Source organism: Marmota monax, unplaced genomic scaffold (genome assembly GCF_021218885.2).
Source record: "Marmota monax isolate L192 unplaced genomic scaffold, Marmota_monax_Labrador192_F-V1.1 WCK01_AAM20220418_F8-fsc00294, whole genome shotgun sequence".
In the NCBI taxonomy this organism is placed as follows: Eukaryota; Metazoa; Chordata; class Mammalia; order Rodentia; family Sciuridae; genus Marmota; species Marmota monax.
In genome coordinates, this window is record NW_026694653.1 from 971348 (window position 1) to 987460 (window position 16113).

At 39.3% G+C, this 16113-nt stretch overlaps 1 protein-coding gene across 5 annotated transcripts in view; it reads left to right on the top strand.

Moving 5' to 3' along the window:
- The first annotated feature begins 7477 nt into the window (after positions 1–7477).
- The window catches only part of Pcdh17 (protocadherin 17), a 99724-nt gene continuing 91088 nt past the window's right edge, over positions 7478–16113 (top strand). For 3 of the 5 annotated variants that reach the window (XM_058572315.1, XM_046423128.2, XM_058572316.1), the window contains exons 1-2: positions 7478–7614; positions 8132–12093. In XM_058572315.1, the coding sequence (XP_058428298.1) occupies positions 9526–12093 (2568 nt within the window). In that variant the 5' untranslated portion in view covers positions 7478–7614; positions 8132–9525. The remainder of the gene's footprint in view (positions 7615–8131; positions 12094–16113) is intronic. The other 2 variants (XM_058572317.1, XM_058572318.1) reach the window with 1 other exon arrangement.

A 16113-nucleotide genomic window follows, 5' to 3' on the forward strand; every position in this document is an offset into this window, starting at 1 on the left:
CTATAATTTTTACAAAGATTTTCTCCTGTTTCTGTATTAATTCTTCTACACAAGAGAATATCTACTTTGATTCCTTGGTATGGTCCTGAAACTCTGTTCTACAGTGCTCCATTTGCAGAATGACACATTTATACTGTTCCTCTTCGCAGAGGAAAATCAGATCATTAAGAGTAAAGAGAACTTCGTTCAGAGACTGCAGATTTTAGGCAAACCCAAACAAAGTAAAGATCTAATCATCTGATCATTTTTCCATACCTTCAAACAAAATAAATATGTAACTTCCATGCCATAGACTACTCTTTGCACTTCTTTTATATACAAGTTTTCATTCTAAACCTTAACTTACTTTGGGTGAAATACTCTTCTACTCAAGTGCATAAAATTCTTCTAACTTCGACTCCATGGATTACAAGAAATTCCATAGATTGCTTCTTCATGTATGACCCCTAAAACTAGGCAACATTTTAGGTGTATGTTTTTAATATAAAAACATACTGGAAATATATTTGGAATTCAAATGCATTCAGCAGATTCCTTGAAGCGTCTGTGACTCAAGAATGTAGTAAATCAGGAGGTACTTGGTAGTGAAATTCATCAAATATGTGTATGCATGAAACCCACTATTTTGTATAATTAATATGCACAAATAAAAAGAATCTGGTTACTACTTTCAGAATAATGTTAATTTATATTTGTTGATGGTTGAGTTGTAAAATGAACTGTTAAAACCTCACCAATTTTTATGCCTTTCACTGAATGCTATTGCCTGTTCACATCAGCAGTACTCTTTACCTCTAACTAGAAAGAATTACACAGCTCATCTTCCACCAATCTGACTGAGAAAGATCTCTGTATCTCAATGGACATGTTGCTGCTAAACCTGAATATAAAATTGAAAAGCCTGCACATTGGACAATCTTCTACTTCTCTGCTAGTTGTGTGATTCACTTGCATCATAATGATTATGTTTATTAAGTTTCCCACTGTAAAAACAGTTTCTGGTCATAAGCACAGGATTTTTTTTCCTTTAAAATCTAAATTTTTCAATTATTAAAATATGCTTATATAGTTGGCACAGTGGCACACACCTATAATCCAAGCAGCCCTGGAGGCTGAGGCAGGAGGATCGCAACTTCAAAGCCAGTCTCAGAAAAAGCAAGGCACTAGATAACTCAGGAAACACTGTCTCTAAATAAAATACAAAATAGGGCTGGGGATAGACTGGTTCAGTGGTTGAGTGCTCCAGGGTTCAATCCCTAGTACAAAAAAAAAAAATTCTCATATAGTGCAATGCATTACAAAATGTACCTCATCTTTCTTAAAATGCTTTTTCATAATTTTTTCAAACATAGGCACTTTAATGTTTGTACACAATGGTATGCTAGTCAAGTATATATAATTCCTACACATGTTCATAAAGATATTTGTATAAACTAAAATTATAGAACAACATCAAATTTAATGAGAAGGAGTTTTCAGGAGTCAGCAGATTCCTAAATAGATCCACGTCACAAAAGGGTTTAATTACAACTGTTCCTTATTGATATGCTTTCAGAATATTGTTAATTTATATTGTATAAGTGGCAAAGAAGTGCAATAAAATTAAAAGCCTTTCTTTTTTATGTCTTTTTTGATTTATGTGCAGTGAACCTATCCTTTATAAAGAAGAAAACAGAGCACCTAGACTCATCTAATTATTACAGCCAATATGTTTTAAATTTAAACTACGTTGTTCTCAGAACAGTTGGCCAATATTTAAATAAGTACTCAAGCATCTAAACTGATGGTTTAATACTATATTTGTGATTGTCACATATCAAAATCATACTATAAAAACCACTTTTGATGAAAATAAAGATGTCTCATTTTACTACCAAAGAAAGCTTAAGTCCTTCAGCGTTCAATTAAAGTAAATCCTGCCTTGGACAATGTAATTAACCAACTTACGTTCATGTATAAATATGTGACAATGAATCTCACTACTATATATTATAATGTGTGATTATAATGTACTAACAAAACTTAATTCAAAATAAAATACATATTATAAGTAATTATATTTTATTTCAATATTATTTCAATATTCTACATATTCTTCTCTCTTCTTTGGAAACAGTGGACACTGACTCAGAAATCTTTGAAAAGTCTTCACATATCTGAATTCAGAAGCTCCAAAAATTGATTCATCCATGGTGATTTTAATGATGCTTCTTTCCAAGTGGTTTCTTTTATTTAACAAAATTTCAAAAACATCAAGTAAACATAAAAAATTATTTTATTTAATGTGTACTTGTTTATGCATAGTTAGTGGGAAAGAGAGGAAAAATAGGTGTTCTACCTAACACAAAAGTATGCTATTTCAAAGATTATAGACAATAGCTGTTTAACAGTGCTTGGTTTTCAACTGAAGTGCTCAGGGAATTTTTTAAAATATAAGAGGAAATAATACGCTTAGTTCACTGAAAAGAGAAATTTACATAAAGAGAACATAATTATCCAAGTAAGACCTTGTCACTGAAACTTGGGAGGGTTAATGATTATGATGATAATTAAAATGCAGAGGATTCATAGAGTACTTATTTGTTTTCTGAAGAGCTCAGCATACTTCTCGCATATTCTTCTCATTGATCTCTGTGTGATAGTTATATAACAGGCTGTTTAAATGCCTTAGAATGATGGAAAGAAATGCTTGTCTTGTTATAACCATAAGTGATCATAAGCTTTTGGTTTTTGCTTCACCTGAAAGGCAGGACCTCCTGTGACACAGCTTTTTGAAACATCATTTCAGGCCATCATTATAAAACTGACTCTGAGGAAAGAGTGCCACCTACTGAATCAAATTTCCCGGGTGCCCTCTAAGGGATGGGCTCTCAGCTTCAGCATTGATTGTCCTAACTTTCCTAACTACAAAAAATAATGGTATTACTGCACTGTGCATAAAATCATGACATATTTTTGTTCCTAACATCAACCACATTAACTATATAGCCGTCACATCTATAAATTAACTATTTCATTCGTAAGCTTTTCATTTGTTTTAAAATGTACATGCAAAGATTAAGCGAACCTAATTTTTCTGAGTAGAATTTCCCAAATACCTGAATGTCTGTATTGTCAAAGTGACCACAAGGGGGCGCGAGCACGCAACTTCTTATGGGGCAGGAGGCTTGAGGTTAATTAATTGAACTCTTCATTTCTAGCTGACAGATAGGGAGAGAATATAACTATACCGTTTGAAAAGTCTCAAGAGATACACTTTACACAATCTAATCTAATCTGTATCCTTCTGACTTACTAACTTAGAAATGCATAGAAATAAATTCAGTTCACTTATTGTGTGAATTGCAAATTAATTCCTTAAAGATATAACTTGCATGTTTTCGTTGGGTTAATATTGTAACTTTGATTTTTCACTGGTAATATTTACATGCTAAAAAAGAAGGCACATTCTTTTGAATCATACGATCATATTGTAAAACATCATAAAATATACATGAGAGAAAATGCAAATATAGTATTTCCTGACTTGAATGTTTTCTAATGGCAAAATTTCATGATTTTAATAAAAATAGAAAATGCTTAATATTTGATTTTATATACTCTATTTAGAGAGAGACTTTACACTTAAATGTTTGTTATGTAGAAGAAATTGAGTTCTCAAAAATTTTTTGAAATTAGAAAATATTTCTCCTGAACTTTAAAAAATTATAGTTCATTTGAATTGCTTATTATAACTTATGCTTATTAAGGGAAAATGATAGGTTTTAGCAATTGTCATGTTAGTGTGAATTTCTCATTTGTTAAAAAATGAAGCTTTCATTAAAAGTCAGCAAATTATCAATGACTGTGTTTTTTGAACTGGGTCACAAATATCTCTTAAGGAAAACAGCAAGTGGAAGAATTAGCTATGAATGTAATACTAGTACTTTGGGGAATTTAAATGTGACATGGAGACTTTGATACTTCTCATATGTATTATTTAGCTATTAAATTTATTTTTGAAGGTTCTTTGTTCATAAATAAAAAATGTGTGAAACCAGTTAGTGAAATGATGGTAAACATATTATAAGAAAGGGAATAGAGAGGGAGCATTTTCTTTTATATAAATAGTGGCTGTGTTGAAAACATCCACATCAGAAATGTCTCCTAAGAGCCATATTTTATTGAATTCAAGATAACAGCAAGCAGGATAAATTACAGAAGAATATTATAACATGGGCACAACACTACAATCCTCTAGATTCCTGAACTCTATACCACAGGTCTAGTCTTCCACGGTACAGAAATCAATCTATGGTATCAAAATCAAGAATATTTCTGATGATATATGTGTATCATCTTTTTCTTTTTCATTTGAGTTTAATATTTTAAGCATAGTTTAAAACACCATCTCAAATTACTATGTGTAGACATAAAATCTATCTGTGGAAAAAGATAGAATATAGAAGATGATTAAAAATTAATCATGATTATCATATCTGTTTAAAGACAAGCAAGTAATTGGAAAATTGGAAGTGAGATATCAGTTGATTTCATTTCCTTTAAAAATAAAATAAGTTTGGAACATAAAGATAAAAATTAATTACTGTGGGTACATAACAGTCTTCAACAACAAAATCCAATGCTACAACGTAAGTAAAATATATTTGCTATATATCTCTTTTGCTCTCCTTTGGCAGATGCCCTGTGGTATTCACTGTTAGTGTGGTGGTTCTTTTTCCATACACTAGGGGGAGGTGTGACATAATTACTCTGGAGGGGTTTTCAGCAAATTTTTGTCTTTAAGGATACATTTTCAAATCACTGGCTCTCTTTTTAGACATTGTATTTCTAGTATCCTCCAGCTGCACAAAATCACATCCAATTAAGGCTAATCAATAAACCATAATAAGTGGAACAAACTATGTAATCATTTATGAATATGAAAAAATGAACTCCATTATGTATTACTATAATACACTCATAAAAACAGTTTTTTTAAAAAAATAATACCCTTTCTTGGAATTATTTTTTTCTTTAATTTTTGCATGATGGTAAATTTTAAGTAAGGATATTTTATGACTTTCCCTGAATTAGTATGTAATGCAAAACACTTTACATTTGTCATATAAAAAAGTAGTTATTAATAAGTGAATGTGTAATCATTAGTTTTTATTTGTTAGCTGCTGCTTTTGAAGACTCAAAGACTCAACTTCCAAAGTACATGAGTTAAACAGAGGTACTAATCCCAAAGAGATACAAAGCTATAGTTTCACTTGTCAGTGTGCTTAAGCACCCACTCAAAGAACCGAAAATTTCTAGGAGCCTCTATGACTCTATTCATCAACAGTAAATATCTGAAAAACTGTCTATTTTGAAAAGGCAAAGACATTTTAGGATTTGAAGGCTATCTTTGACTTTTTAAACTGTTAGAGTTTCCTATAGGAGTGGTAAATTTGGATACAAATCAGACTGCACATTCTGACTATAAGTTATCTCATTGAAGCCTCAGGGAAATAAATAGCTCCTTCACCTGAATCTTTAAGCAATTATCCCAACAAAAATCTTCAGAACTTTTTTGTAATTGGTCTGGATTTGATTTTCTTTGAATCCTGAATGATTCATGTTACAGATCTGTATGTTAGTCATTCACAATTTATAAATGGCAACTTAACTTCAGTATTTATGAATTGCAATCAATACTCTAGCAATCAAAACACTCACCTTTTCTATTTCAATACTTAAATTTTCTTTTTTGCCTAAACTCTTTCCCAGAATGGATCAGGAGCAATCCAGTCTTCACTTGTGGTTGTTTTTGATAATCTTTTAGGAGAAAAGAACCTTTGAGATTCTAAAATTGGGGAAGAATTTGGAGTGTGTGTGTGTGTGTGTGTGAGAGAGAGAGAGAGAGAGAGAGAGAGAGAGAGAGAGAGAGAGAGAGAGAGGTGACTTATAAAACAGAAGTCTAAAAAGATTTACTGGATCTACCTTCATGTTTTTACAATTTAGCTTCTATGCATAGGACTTTGGCATGGTAAATGTTGTTATCAATGGCTATTTGGAATTAAAAAGATAAAATTCAATTGCCTTGTGGAACTTTAAAAACAAGGATGGAGATGAACAAAACGCTAAAACTATTGTGTGTTGCGGGGGCATTTAATTGCCTTGAACCTTGAGATGGAAGGAGGATAACTCCAAGTATTATTTAGCCAGGTTTTAGTTTTAATAAGCTAGAATGCTTGTTTAGACAGAGACTTTCTCCTCAGAAGAGAGATTGTTTTCCTCTAAGGACACACGGCCTCTTTCAACTGGCGTCTGCTTTTCTTCTGAAACACTTTCATAATCAAGGGACTCTACTTGCATGGGAGCCTGGGGACAGCTGATTTTTCTCTAAGGATGAAAAAAGTTACATATTGATTGCTGTTGCTCTGGGCGTGTTTGCTCCAGGGCGGGCAGAAGCTGGCTCGCGAGAACCCTCGAATTCACACATACACTCACTGAAATTCGTGTCGAGCCCGTCAGAAACACATTCACACACACACACACACACACACACACACACACACACACCTCCGCACCTCATTCTGATGGGTCCACCTGGAGTCAGGAAATCTGCATCTCCCTGGCATGGGTGTGTGTGAGATGAAAGCTTGTGTGTATATGTATGTACAGAAATCCATTAGAAGACCGCAGCTACCTTGTTCTGGAAAGCATGCTGTGATTCTCATTCCAGTGTATGCAGAACAACAACAACAACAAAAATCAAATTGATATCAAACTTTTTTTTTTAATTCTCTTTTCCGGAGGAAAACAGTGGAGGAGCTTCTCCCGGTAGTTAAAGACCCGGGAGACCCGGCAGCGAGGCCCTGGGCGCCGCCGCTAAAGCGTATAGCTGGCTCGGCTGGCAGCATTGGTTTCCCATCTAACTGATCTAATCAATGACTCTAAAGCACTGGGGCTCCTGGCCCCGCCCCCGCCAGCCTCTTCTCCGCCTCCTATTGGGCGTGGGCCGAGGAGGCAGGGCCTTGCTCCTCACGCGGATTGGCTGGCAGGGAATCAGTATCAATGTTTAAGCGGCGGCGTGAGGTGAATAGAGTCAGTCAGCAAGAGACGCTAGGGAGAGAACAGGGACTGCGAGCCCGGCGGATGCGGCAGCGGCGGAGGGCGGCTGGGGAGACGCTACTCCAACTGTTGAATTGAATTTTCACCTTTCATTTCCTCCGTTGCTTTGCTTGCGGGGATGGATTTATTTGGTTTGAAATCCGCACGTCTTTCTCAGGCTTTGGGGTGATCCTGATGAGCAAGAGATTGAAAGAGACCACCCGTGACAGAAAAGGAAGAATTTAAAAATAAAAATAAAAGCCCTCCACAACAGACTGCACAATTAGCTATGCACACCGATGCTGGACTTTGAATAGAGAATATTGAGAGGAAAATCTTGAACTATGATACGGGGCTGAGAATAATCTCTGGAAACGTGATTCCCCCCCCCCAAGACTCTGAAAGATTTGGGGGTGTCTCACGCCTAATCGAGATAAAGCGTTTTTTAAAAAACAAAACAAAATAAAATAAAATAAATACACCTAGCAGAGCAGACGACTTGTTTTCCAGAACCTCGGACTCCGGCAGAAAGAGGTAGAGTAAAAGTGCTCCTGGATTCAGCATCACCTTCCTCCCCCACTCCCTTTCTCTCGTTTTTTTTTTTTTTTTTTTTCCCTCCGAAACATGAATCTGGTTTTTCTTTCTATAGAGTGAGTCAGAGAAAGCGGTAGGAAGAAGCCGCAACTAATGTCTGTGAAGGGAGGACCATGAGGCGAGAGTGAATACGATTCGTTCCGCTGCTTCTGACTCATCCCGCAGATCAGAACACCTGCATTTCTAGATGTGTCATTACCGTATATCGAGGCGTCTCGAGAACCCAAAATAATGTGTAGACAAACCTTTGCCTAACCTCCCCTTGGAGGTAGCTTCCCGGGGTGGGCTCCTCTGGCAGGTCCGCCGCGGCCCGCAGCTTCTCACCCTCTGCCCTCCCGAGTCACCCAGAGAGACTATGTGATAGCGAGACTGCAGAATGCATCACGCCAAACCTTGATGTGTTTCTTTCATCTAGCCCTTTCCTCCTACTATTAATTTTTTTATTTTTTATTTTTAGGAAAAGAGAAAAGACCCGCACCTTAATCTCTTCAAATATTCACCACTTTTATTCTTCGCCAAGGTTTTCTTTTCTAGATGAAGAGGACTGGGAGACTGGGCCATTGGAAGGAGGTGCTGAATAGAAAGAAAAGAGAGGCACTTGACAGCCCAGCCCTGTGAATGCAGAGACTGTTTCCCTTCTAGCGAGAGACAGGGAGAGTGTGTGTTGGAGGACTGGGAGGGTGGCTCCCCCCTCCTTTTTATTCTGCCTCCTCCCTCCCCCTTCAAATCTGCACGTCCAACCATGAGTTGCCTGTTGATTTCCTTTTGCCTGGGAAGAAAAGCAAACTGGAATTAAACTGCATGGAGAGACGTCCTTGCTCACAGGAAGAGAATGGGATGGTAGTGGCGGCTACTGGCTTCGCGTAGATACCAGAGTGTGTTCCACGACCAGAGGCCGAGATATATCTATATATTTTCCCCTCCCAATAGACTCACACCGCAAATGCTGATCAAGCTGTGGCTTTCTTGATTTCGGGGGAGAGCCTTTTCCGAGGAAGAGAGGGAGGAGCCTGGTAGGGGGAGGAAACTACAAATCGGGACACTAGTTCTATGTGCTGCATTTCCTCCCCTCCCTTTGGCTGCTCGGAAAGGAGAGAGAAAAAAATACGCTTGGCTGGGAGATGCAGTCCGCCGCCGCCGTTGCCTCAGCCAGCAATGCAAGATTAGATCTCTAAATGCAGCAAAACACTGCCTGAAAACAGACCAGCCTGCGCAGCAAGCAGACATTTCACAGTGCGCCGACGAAGCTTCAAAAAATATATCTGTGACTCTCTGTTCGTGCTCCTCATTCCCATCAATTTCATCACGGGAGACGAGTAACAAGTAAGGATTTCACTTTCCGATCTGCCTGGAGACACACCTCCCCGAACCCTCCCCCACCCGATGTGAAGAGTATTCTGTAGGCTACCGGCTGGAGTGGATTTGCAGCGCCCTAGCGGGAGCCAGGAAAACCTACCTATTCTTTAGCTCATTATCATCCCTCCCAGACTCGATTTCCTTCTTATCGCCGGCCTCATCGCTCAAGTTTGAGCCTCCTGAAGTCCAGGCGGGAGAGACAAAGCCCCGGGCTCGCCCTCAGCCGCAGGGAGCCGCCGCCTTGCTCCAAGCCGCTGCAGCTCCGCTGCGCCGCTGCTTCTCCCCCAGTGCGGATGCTGTAGATCAACAGGTTCGGGGAACTTGAGCGGAATAAGGAGAGACTGCCTGCTGCCGCAGCCCGGGTGCGGAAGGAAGAAAGGACCTAGACTTGTGGCTCGCGTCGCGCGCGCCCTCCTCCCGGGCCCCAGGCTGGCGCGCACCCACAGGCTTACCCCTCCAGCCCGGCTGCTTCTGCCCCCACCCCACCGGTCTGGGATGTACCTTTCCATCTGTTGCTGCTTCCTTCTATGGGCCCCTGCCCTGACTCTCAAAAACCTCAACTACTCAGTGCCTGAGGAACAAGGGGCCGGCACCGTGATCGGCAACATCGGCAAAGATGCTAGACTGCAGCCAGGGCTTCCGCCCGCTGAACGCGGTGGCAGCGGCGGGCGAGGGAAGTCGGGCAGTTACCGGGTGCTGGAGAACTCGGCACCGCACCTGCTAGACGTGGACGCCGATAGTGGGCTGCTTTACACCAAACAGCGAATCGACCGTGAGTCCTTGTGTCGCCACAATGCCAAGTGTCAGCTGTCCCTCGAGGTGTTCGCCAACGACAAGGAAATCTGTATGATTAAGGTAGAGATCCAGGACATCAACGACAACGCTCCTTCTTTCCCCTCAGATCAGATCGAAATGGACATCTCCGAAAACGCGGCCCCGGGAACCCGCTTTCCCCTTACCAGCGCACATGACCCGGACGCGGGCGAGAACGGGCTCCGCACCTATCTGCTCACGCGCGATGACCACGGTCTCTTTGCACTGGACGTCAAGTCCCGCGGCGACGGCACCAAGTTCCCAGAGCTAGTCATACAGAAGGCGTTGGACCGTGAACAACAGAACCACCATACACTTGTTCTGACTGCCCTGGATGGCGGCGAGCCGCCACGGTCTGCTACCGTGCAGATCAATGTGAAGGTGATAGACTCTAACGACAACAGCCCGGTCTTCGAGGCGCCCTCCTACTTGGTAGAACTGCCCGAGAACGCCCCGCTGGGCACCGTAGTCATTGATCTGAACGCCACGGACGCTGATGAGGGTCCCAATGGTGAAGTGCTCTACTCCTTCAGCAGCTACGTGCCCGACCGCGTGCGGGAGCTCTTCTCCATAGACCCGAAGACCGGCCTTATTCGTGTTAAGGGCAACCTGGATTATGAAGAGAATGGGATGCTGGAGATAGACGTACAGGCCAGAGACTTGGGACCTAACCCAATCCCGGCCCACTGCAAGGTCACGGTCAAGCTCATCGACCGCAATGACAACGCGCCGTCCATTGGTTTCGTCTCGGTGCGCCAGGGGGCGCTGAGCGAGGCCGCCCCGCCCGGCACAGTCATCGCCCTGGTGCGGGTCACTGACCGAGACTCGGGCAAAAACGGGCAGCTGCAATGTCGAGTCCTAGGTGGAGGAGGGACAGGCGGTGGTGGCGGCCTAGGCGGTCCCGGGGGTTCTGTACCCTTCAAGCTTGAGGAGAACTATGATAACTTCTACACGGTGGTGACTGACCGCCCGCTGGACCGAGAGACACAGGACGAGTACAATGTGACAATCGTGGCGAGGGACGGAGGCTCACCTCCACTCAACTCCACCAAGTCGTTCGCGGTCAAGATTCTGGATGAGAATGACAACCCTCCTCGTTTCACCAAAGGGCTCTACGTGCTTCAAGTGCATGAGAACAACATTCCAGGAGAGTACCTGGGTTCCGTGCTCGCCCAGGATCCCGACCTGGGCCAAAACGGCACAGTGTCCTATTCCATTCTGCCCTCGCACATCGGCGACGTGTCCATCTACACCTATGTGTCTGTGAACCCCACCAACGGGGCCATATATGCCCTGCGCTCCTTTAATTACGAGCAGACCAAGGCTTTTGAGTTCAAGGTGCTTGCTAAGGACTCTGGAGCACCCTCCCACTTGGAGAGTAATGCCACTGTGAGAGTGACAGTGTTAGACGTGAATGACAACGCGCCAGTGATCGTGCTTCCCACGCTGCAGAACGATACCGCTGAGCTTCAGGTCCCGCGCAACGCTGGCCTGGGCTACCTGGTAAGCACCGTGCGCGCCTTAGACAGCGACTTTGGCGAGAGCGGGCGCCTCACGTACGAGATTGTGGATGGCAATGATGACCACCTGTTTGAGATTGATCCATCCAGCGGCGAGATTCGCACGCTGCACCCTTTCTGGGAGGACGTGACACCCGTGGTGGAACTGGTGGTGAAGGTGACAGACCATGGCAAGCCCACCTTGTCCGCTGTGGCCAAGCTCATTATCCGGTCGGTGAGCGGCTCCCTGCCAGAAGGGGTACCCCGGGTGAATGGCGAACAACACCACTGGGACATGTCTCTGCCGCTTATTGTGACTCTGAGCACTATCTCCATCATCCTCCTAGCGGCCATGATCACCATAGCTGTCAAGTGCAAGCGCGAGAACAAGGAGATCCGCACTTACAACTGCCGCATCGCCGAATACAGCCATCCTCAGCTGGGCGGGGGCAAGGGCAAGAAGAAGAAGATCAACAAAAATGATATCATGCTGGTGCAGAGCGAGGTGGAAGAGAGGAACGCCATGAACGTCATGAACGTGGTGAGCAGTCCCTCCCTGGCCACTTCCCCCATGTACTTCGACTACCAAACCCGCCTGCCCCTCAGCTCGCCCCGGTCAGAGGTGATGTATCTCAAACCAGCCTCCAACAACCTAACTGTCCCTCAGGGGCACGCAGGCTGCCACACCAGCTTCACAGGACAAGGGACTAACGCGAGCGAGACCCCTGCCACTCGGATGTCCATAATTCAGGTAGGAGACTTTTAGCGTAACTGGGACTGAATTCACTTTATTGCTGGTGTTGGAGCTGTCCTGAAACCTTTAGAACAGGACAAGCCATGCTGCCAGCAGCAGTGAGGGGAATTTTAAAACTGAAAATGGTTTAAACTTTAACACTGTGTGTACATCAGATTTTACACATAAACCCTCACATATAATAGTCTGAAATCTGTAAGATGTAAATGTCTTAATTCTGTTGCTTTTTTAAAGTTTATTTTTGTAGATTTCAAAATGTTAGCAGTGTACAGTAGTTAGTTCATTGTACTTTGTTAGTCTACATTACTTTTTGAAATAGGAATTCCAGAGTAGAAAAAAGGTAATTCTCTTTAAAAGACTTTAATTCATTTTAAAATTTTTGATGCTAAAATAAAAGGTAATTATATCTAAATATTAGCTTCTAAAATTACAGAATAGGAACTAGTCAGAATTCTAGAGCTTGATTCAATTTGACTAAGTCACCACTCCCCAAAAAGTTAAAAAAGTGCTTTAAAGGACACAGATCTCATTCATTCTTCAGATGAAACTGCAGCATAATGCATTAGTGTAACTTATGCTTTTGAATTGTGAGTTTAACACTTGAAGTTATTCCAAAAGTTTGAATCAATCCAGTCTGAGGGTAGTGACCTGTAAATATCTAGGAAAAACTTAAAATTTGTTGTATCCTGTGTTTTTTTCTGATGTTTTTTGAAGTCACTGAGGAATGAATAGAGTCACAGGATCATTATGCAAGAGAGTCACAGAATCATTTTGTGCTAATGAAAATGGAAGGCAAAGGTGCACTGGATTTTAGGTTGCATTTAGTTTACATAGTGTGATTTTCAGTATTTCTAAGTGATGTTTATTATATATTATTTAGTATGATTCAAATCTACTAATATACGACAAAAACTAAATGACTGACAAAGCATAGATACAAATTCTTTAAAAAGGTGGCTGTATTATGACCACTCTGTCTAGTTTTCTTTTATTCACATTGAGTTGTGTCTCAGAAAATCTTAATTTTTGTTCATTATGAATGTGTGTTATTACAAATTACTCTGGATGAGCAGTGCTTGAAGTTTAAAATTGAGCTTAACTAAAAGTGACACTTTGGGAGGAAAATTAGTGCAAGGTAAATGAAAAATAATTTGTTCATATTACTATGCTTTGAAAAGCAAATAATTTTTAATGACACTTGACTCAGTAACGTTTTCATTTTAAAATTGAATAGCAAAATTTAATAATCCTATTCTTTCACATAATAAGTGTTCCACATGCTAATTTTCAGCAAAACATATTTTCCTATAATAGCACAATATCTTGGTAAAACAAACCCTTATTCTTGATATTGTTTAATACTAATGTATCAATTATAGGATTAAATACTACGTTTATAGTGTTAACTCTATATCAGTAATCATGATTTTGGGGAGTTCTATATAAACCTAAAAGGAATTTCCCATTTTAAAAATGTGGTTTCTGTGCAAGTCTTTCTGTGACTGTAAAATTGGTATGTGTGATAATATTTCTAATGGGGAAGATAATGCTGAAATGTATATATGTGTATAGGTATTTTTTGCAGCACTGCAGGTCAAATTCAGGGCACATTGGAGGCAAGCAATCAACCACTGAACTATACTCCAGTTCTAAAATATATATTAGAATCTATTGCAGTTATTTTATAAATACATGTCTATTATAACATTTCTTATACCATTAACAATGCAAAGATGTCACAAAGGGTTAATGCTTAATCCTTCACTTCAATTGCTATAAGTTGAATTTCCATTTAGTTTCTAACAACAAAAAAGTAATTGGTGCTAGTTGAATTCTCAGCAAGTCTGATTTCTTGGTGAGACTAGTGGGGAACAATGTTTGATTAAAATATCCAGAAGTTTTTAAGAGACAGTGATGTCTGTGCTGTATTTACAACATGCTGTCCTTGAAGCTGGTCACTGCTTAAGAGTGATAATGATGATGATTCTTCTCATTAACATTAAAAAGTCAAAATTGCAAACACACACACAAATATACAATTTAAGCAAAAAACAAAAGGCAAACTGTATTGATAGTCTCCTTTAGAATCTTAACCCATGCCAAAGACACAAAGTTTGATTTTTTCAAAGTAACTTAAATTCCCATATTGCTTATGTCCTGAAAATATTCTCAGCATCAACTGTTAAAATAGCTTTTTGTTGTATTGAATTTTTGCAGTCTTCTAAGGGATTCTCTGTAAATTCCTAATATATTTATTTATTTTTAAACGTATCAGTTTTATCTCAATACTTATTATGGAGAACATAGTAAATTAACTAGTGTCTTTTTAAATTGTGAAACTGGTATCCTGCAAACACATTGTGCTAAAGTGGCATGCTTGAGTGAAAGCACATTGGTATAACATAATCTTGTTTCAAATGCATTTATTAAGGTGTGTACATAATATAGCCCAGGAAGGAAACAGCATTAATTTCATGTGTATTTCTGAAGGTAGACTTTGAATCCACAAAGTTCACTTGTACTCACAGCTACTAGGTGTGGTTCATCTTTTTGTTCCAGCGTTTTTCAGGCTGCTTAGAAGTTTCAGAATATAATTCTACCAAATGAATTGGAAAGAATTTTATAAGTGTGTTTCAATACCCTGGTACAATGTGATGATAGAAAATTTAAGAACTTTGTGACTTATAAGGTTCATATTACAGCAAAAGTTAAGATTTATTTAAGCACCAAAGCATTTGTATGTGTTTCATAGCATCTAAGATGTAAATTTTAATGTCTGCAGGTTTTTTTTATGAACAAGAGTGCTTTTACTGAATGTGGATCTAGAATAATCATGTAACCTGTATAGAAACAAGAGTTTGTGAGACAGAATGTTACTTTAGGTTTTTATCAAGTTCCTTGAATAAATTAAAGCAACCTATATAGTGTTTAAACAATAGATTTTAATAGAATAAAATTACCCACAGTAGTGTCAATTATACCAAACATAGTTAATAATTAAATAATTTGTTCATTTTAAAACTGCAAGACTGATTTTGAAGCATAAGAGCAAAGATTTTATGATGGGAAAGGCAGATAGATAGTTACACAAATTTATAAAATCTTTTCCATAGGAGCAATTTCCATGTGCATTACTTCATGTGATAATATGCAACCTAAAGTCAAGTGGAGATTATTAATAATAAGTATAACTACTAATTTTGGCTTATCAAGAATTTCTCATTATGTCTTAGGGTGACTTATCAACAGGTGTTTTCGATTAAGGCTTCCTAAGAGGTGAGGAAGCTGGGGACTTCTCACTGATAGGATTTCCAATTTTGTTTGAAGATCTCTTTCCATTTTTTAAAGTACTACTACATGTCATTTTAACATGATTTCATAAAAGGAAATGTATTAAACCAGCAAAATAAGATTTACTAAAATAAAATTTTTAAAGAAATATATTTTTTGGTGTTTCGAAGATCAATTTTAATGATTCATAACGTTTAATGATTTTAATGATTCATAAACATCCTTTATGATAGGATTATAGAATTCTTTTGATATATATGTATGACCTTTTCAATAAAAAAGAATTAAGCACATGGTAAATACATAGATTCCATCCAAATATATAAAAATGAGATTGATCTGTAGAGAACTAGATATCATAGTACAAACAATAAACTCAGTATTTCAAAATGAAAGGTGAAAGTAAAAGTCTTTCTTTAATAGCAACATTATCCACTACCCATGTTATTCCCACTTCTCCAATACAGGAGGTTCTGAAGTATAGAGACTCATTACAATGATTCCCAAACTCCTGACCTCCTTCACACTTCATACTATAGGATATTAATGATATTAGTAACAAATATACACTGTGAACAATTTCATTTGTCATTTATAATTTTGCAGGTATTATGCTGCAACTTTTATTCTAAGGAGGCACCTTTGATTAGTTATATGTTTTAATTTCTATAAACTATATATAATATCTATTAATAGGGGTTGTGGTGGTTTGAGTGTATCATTCCT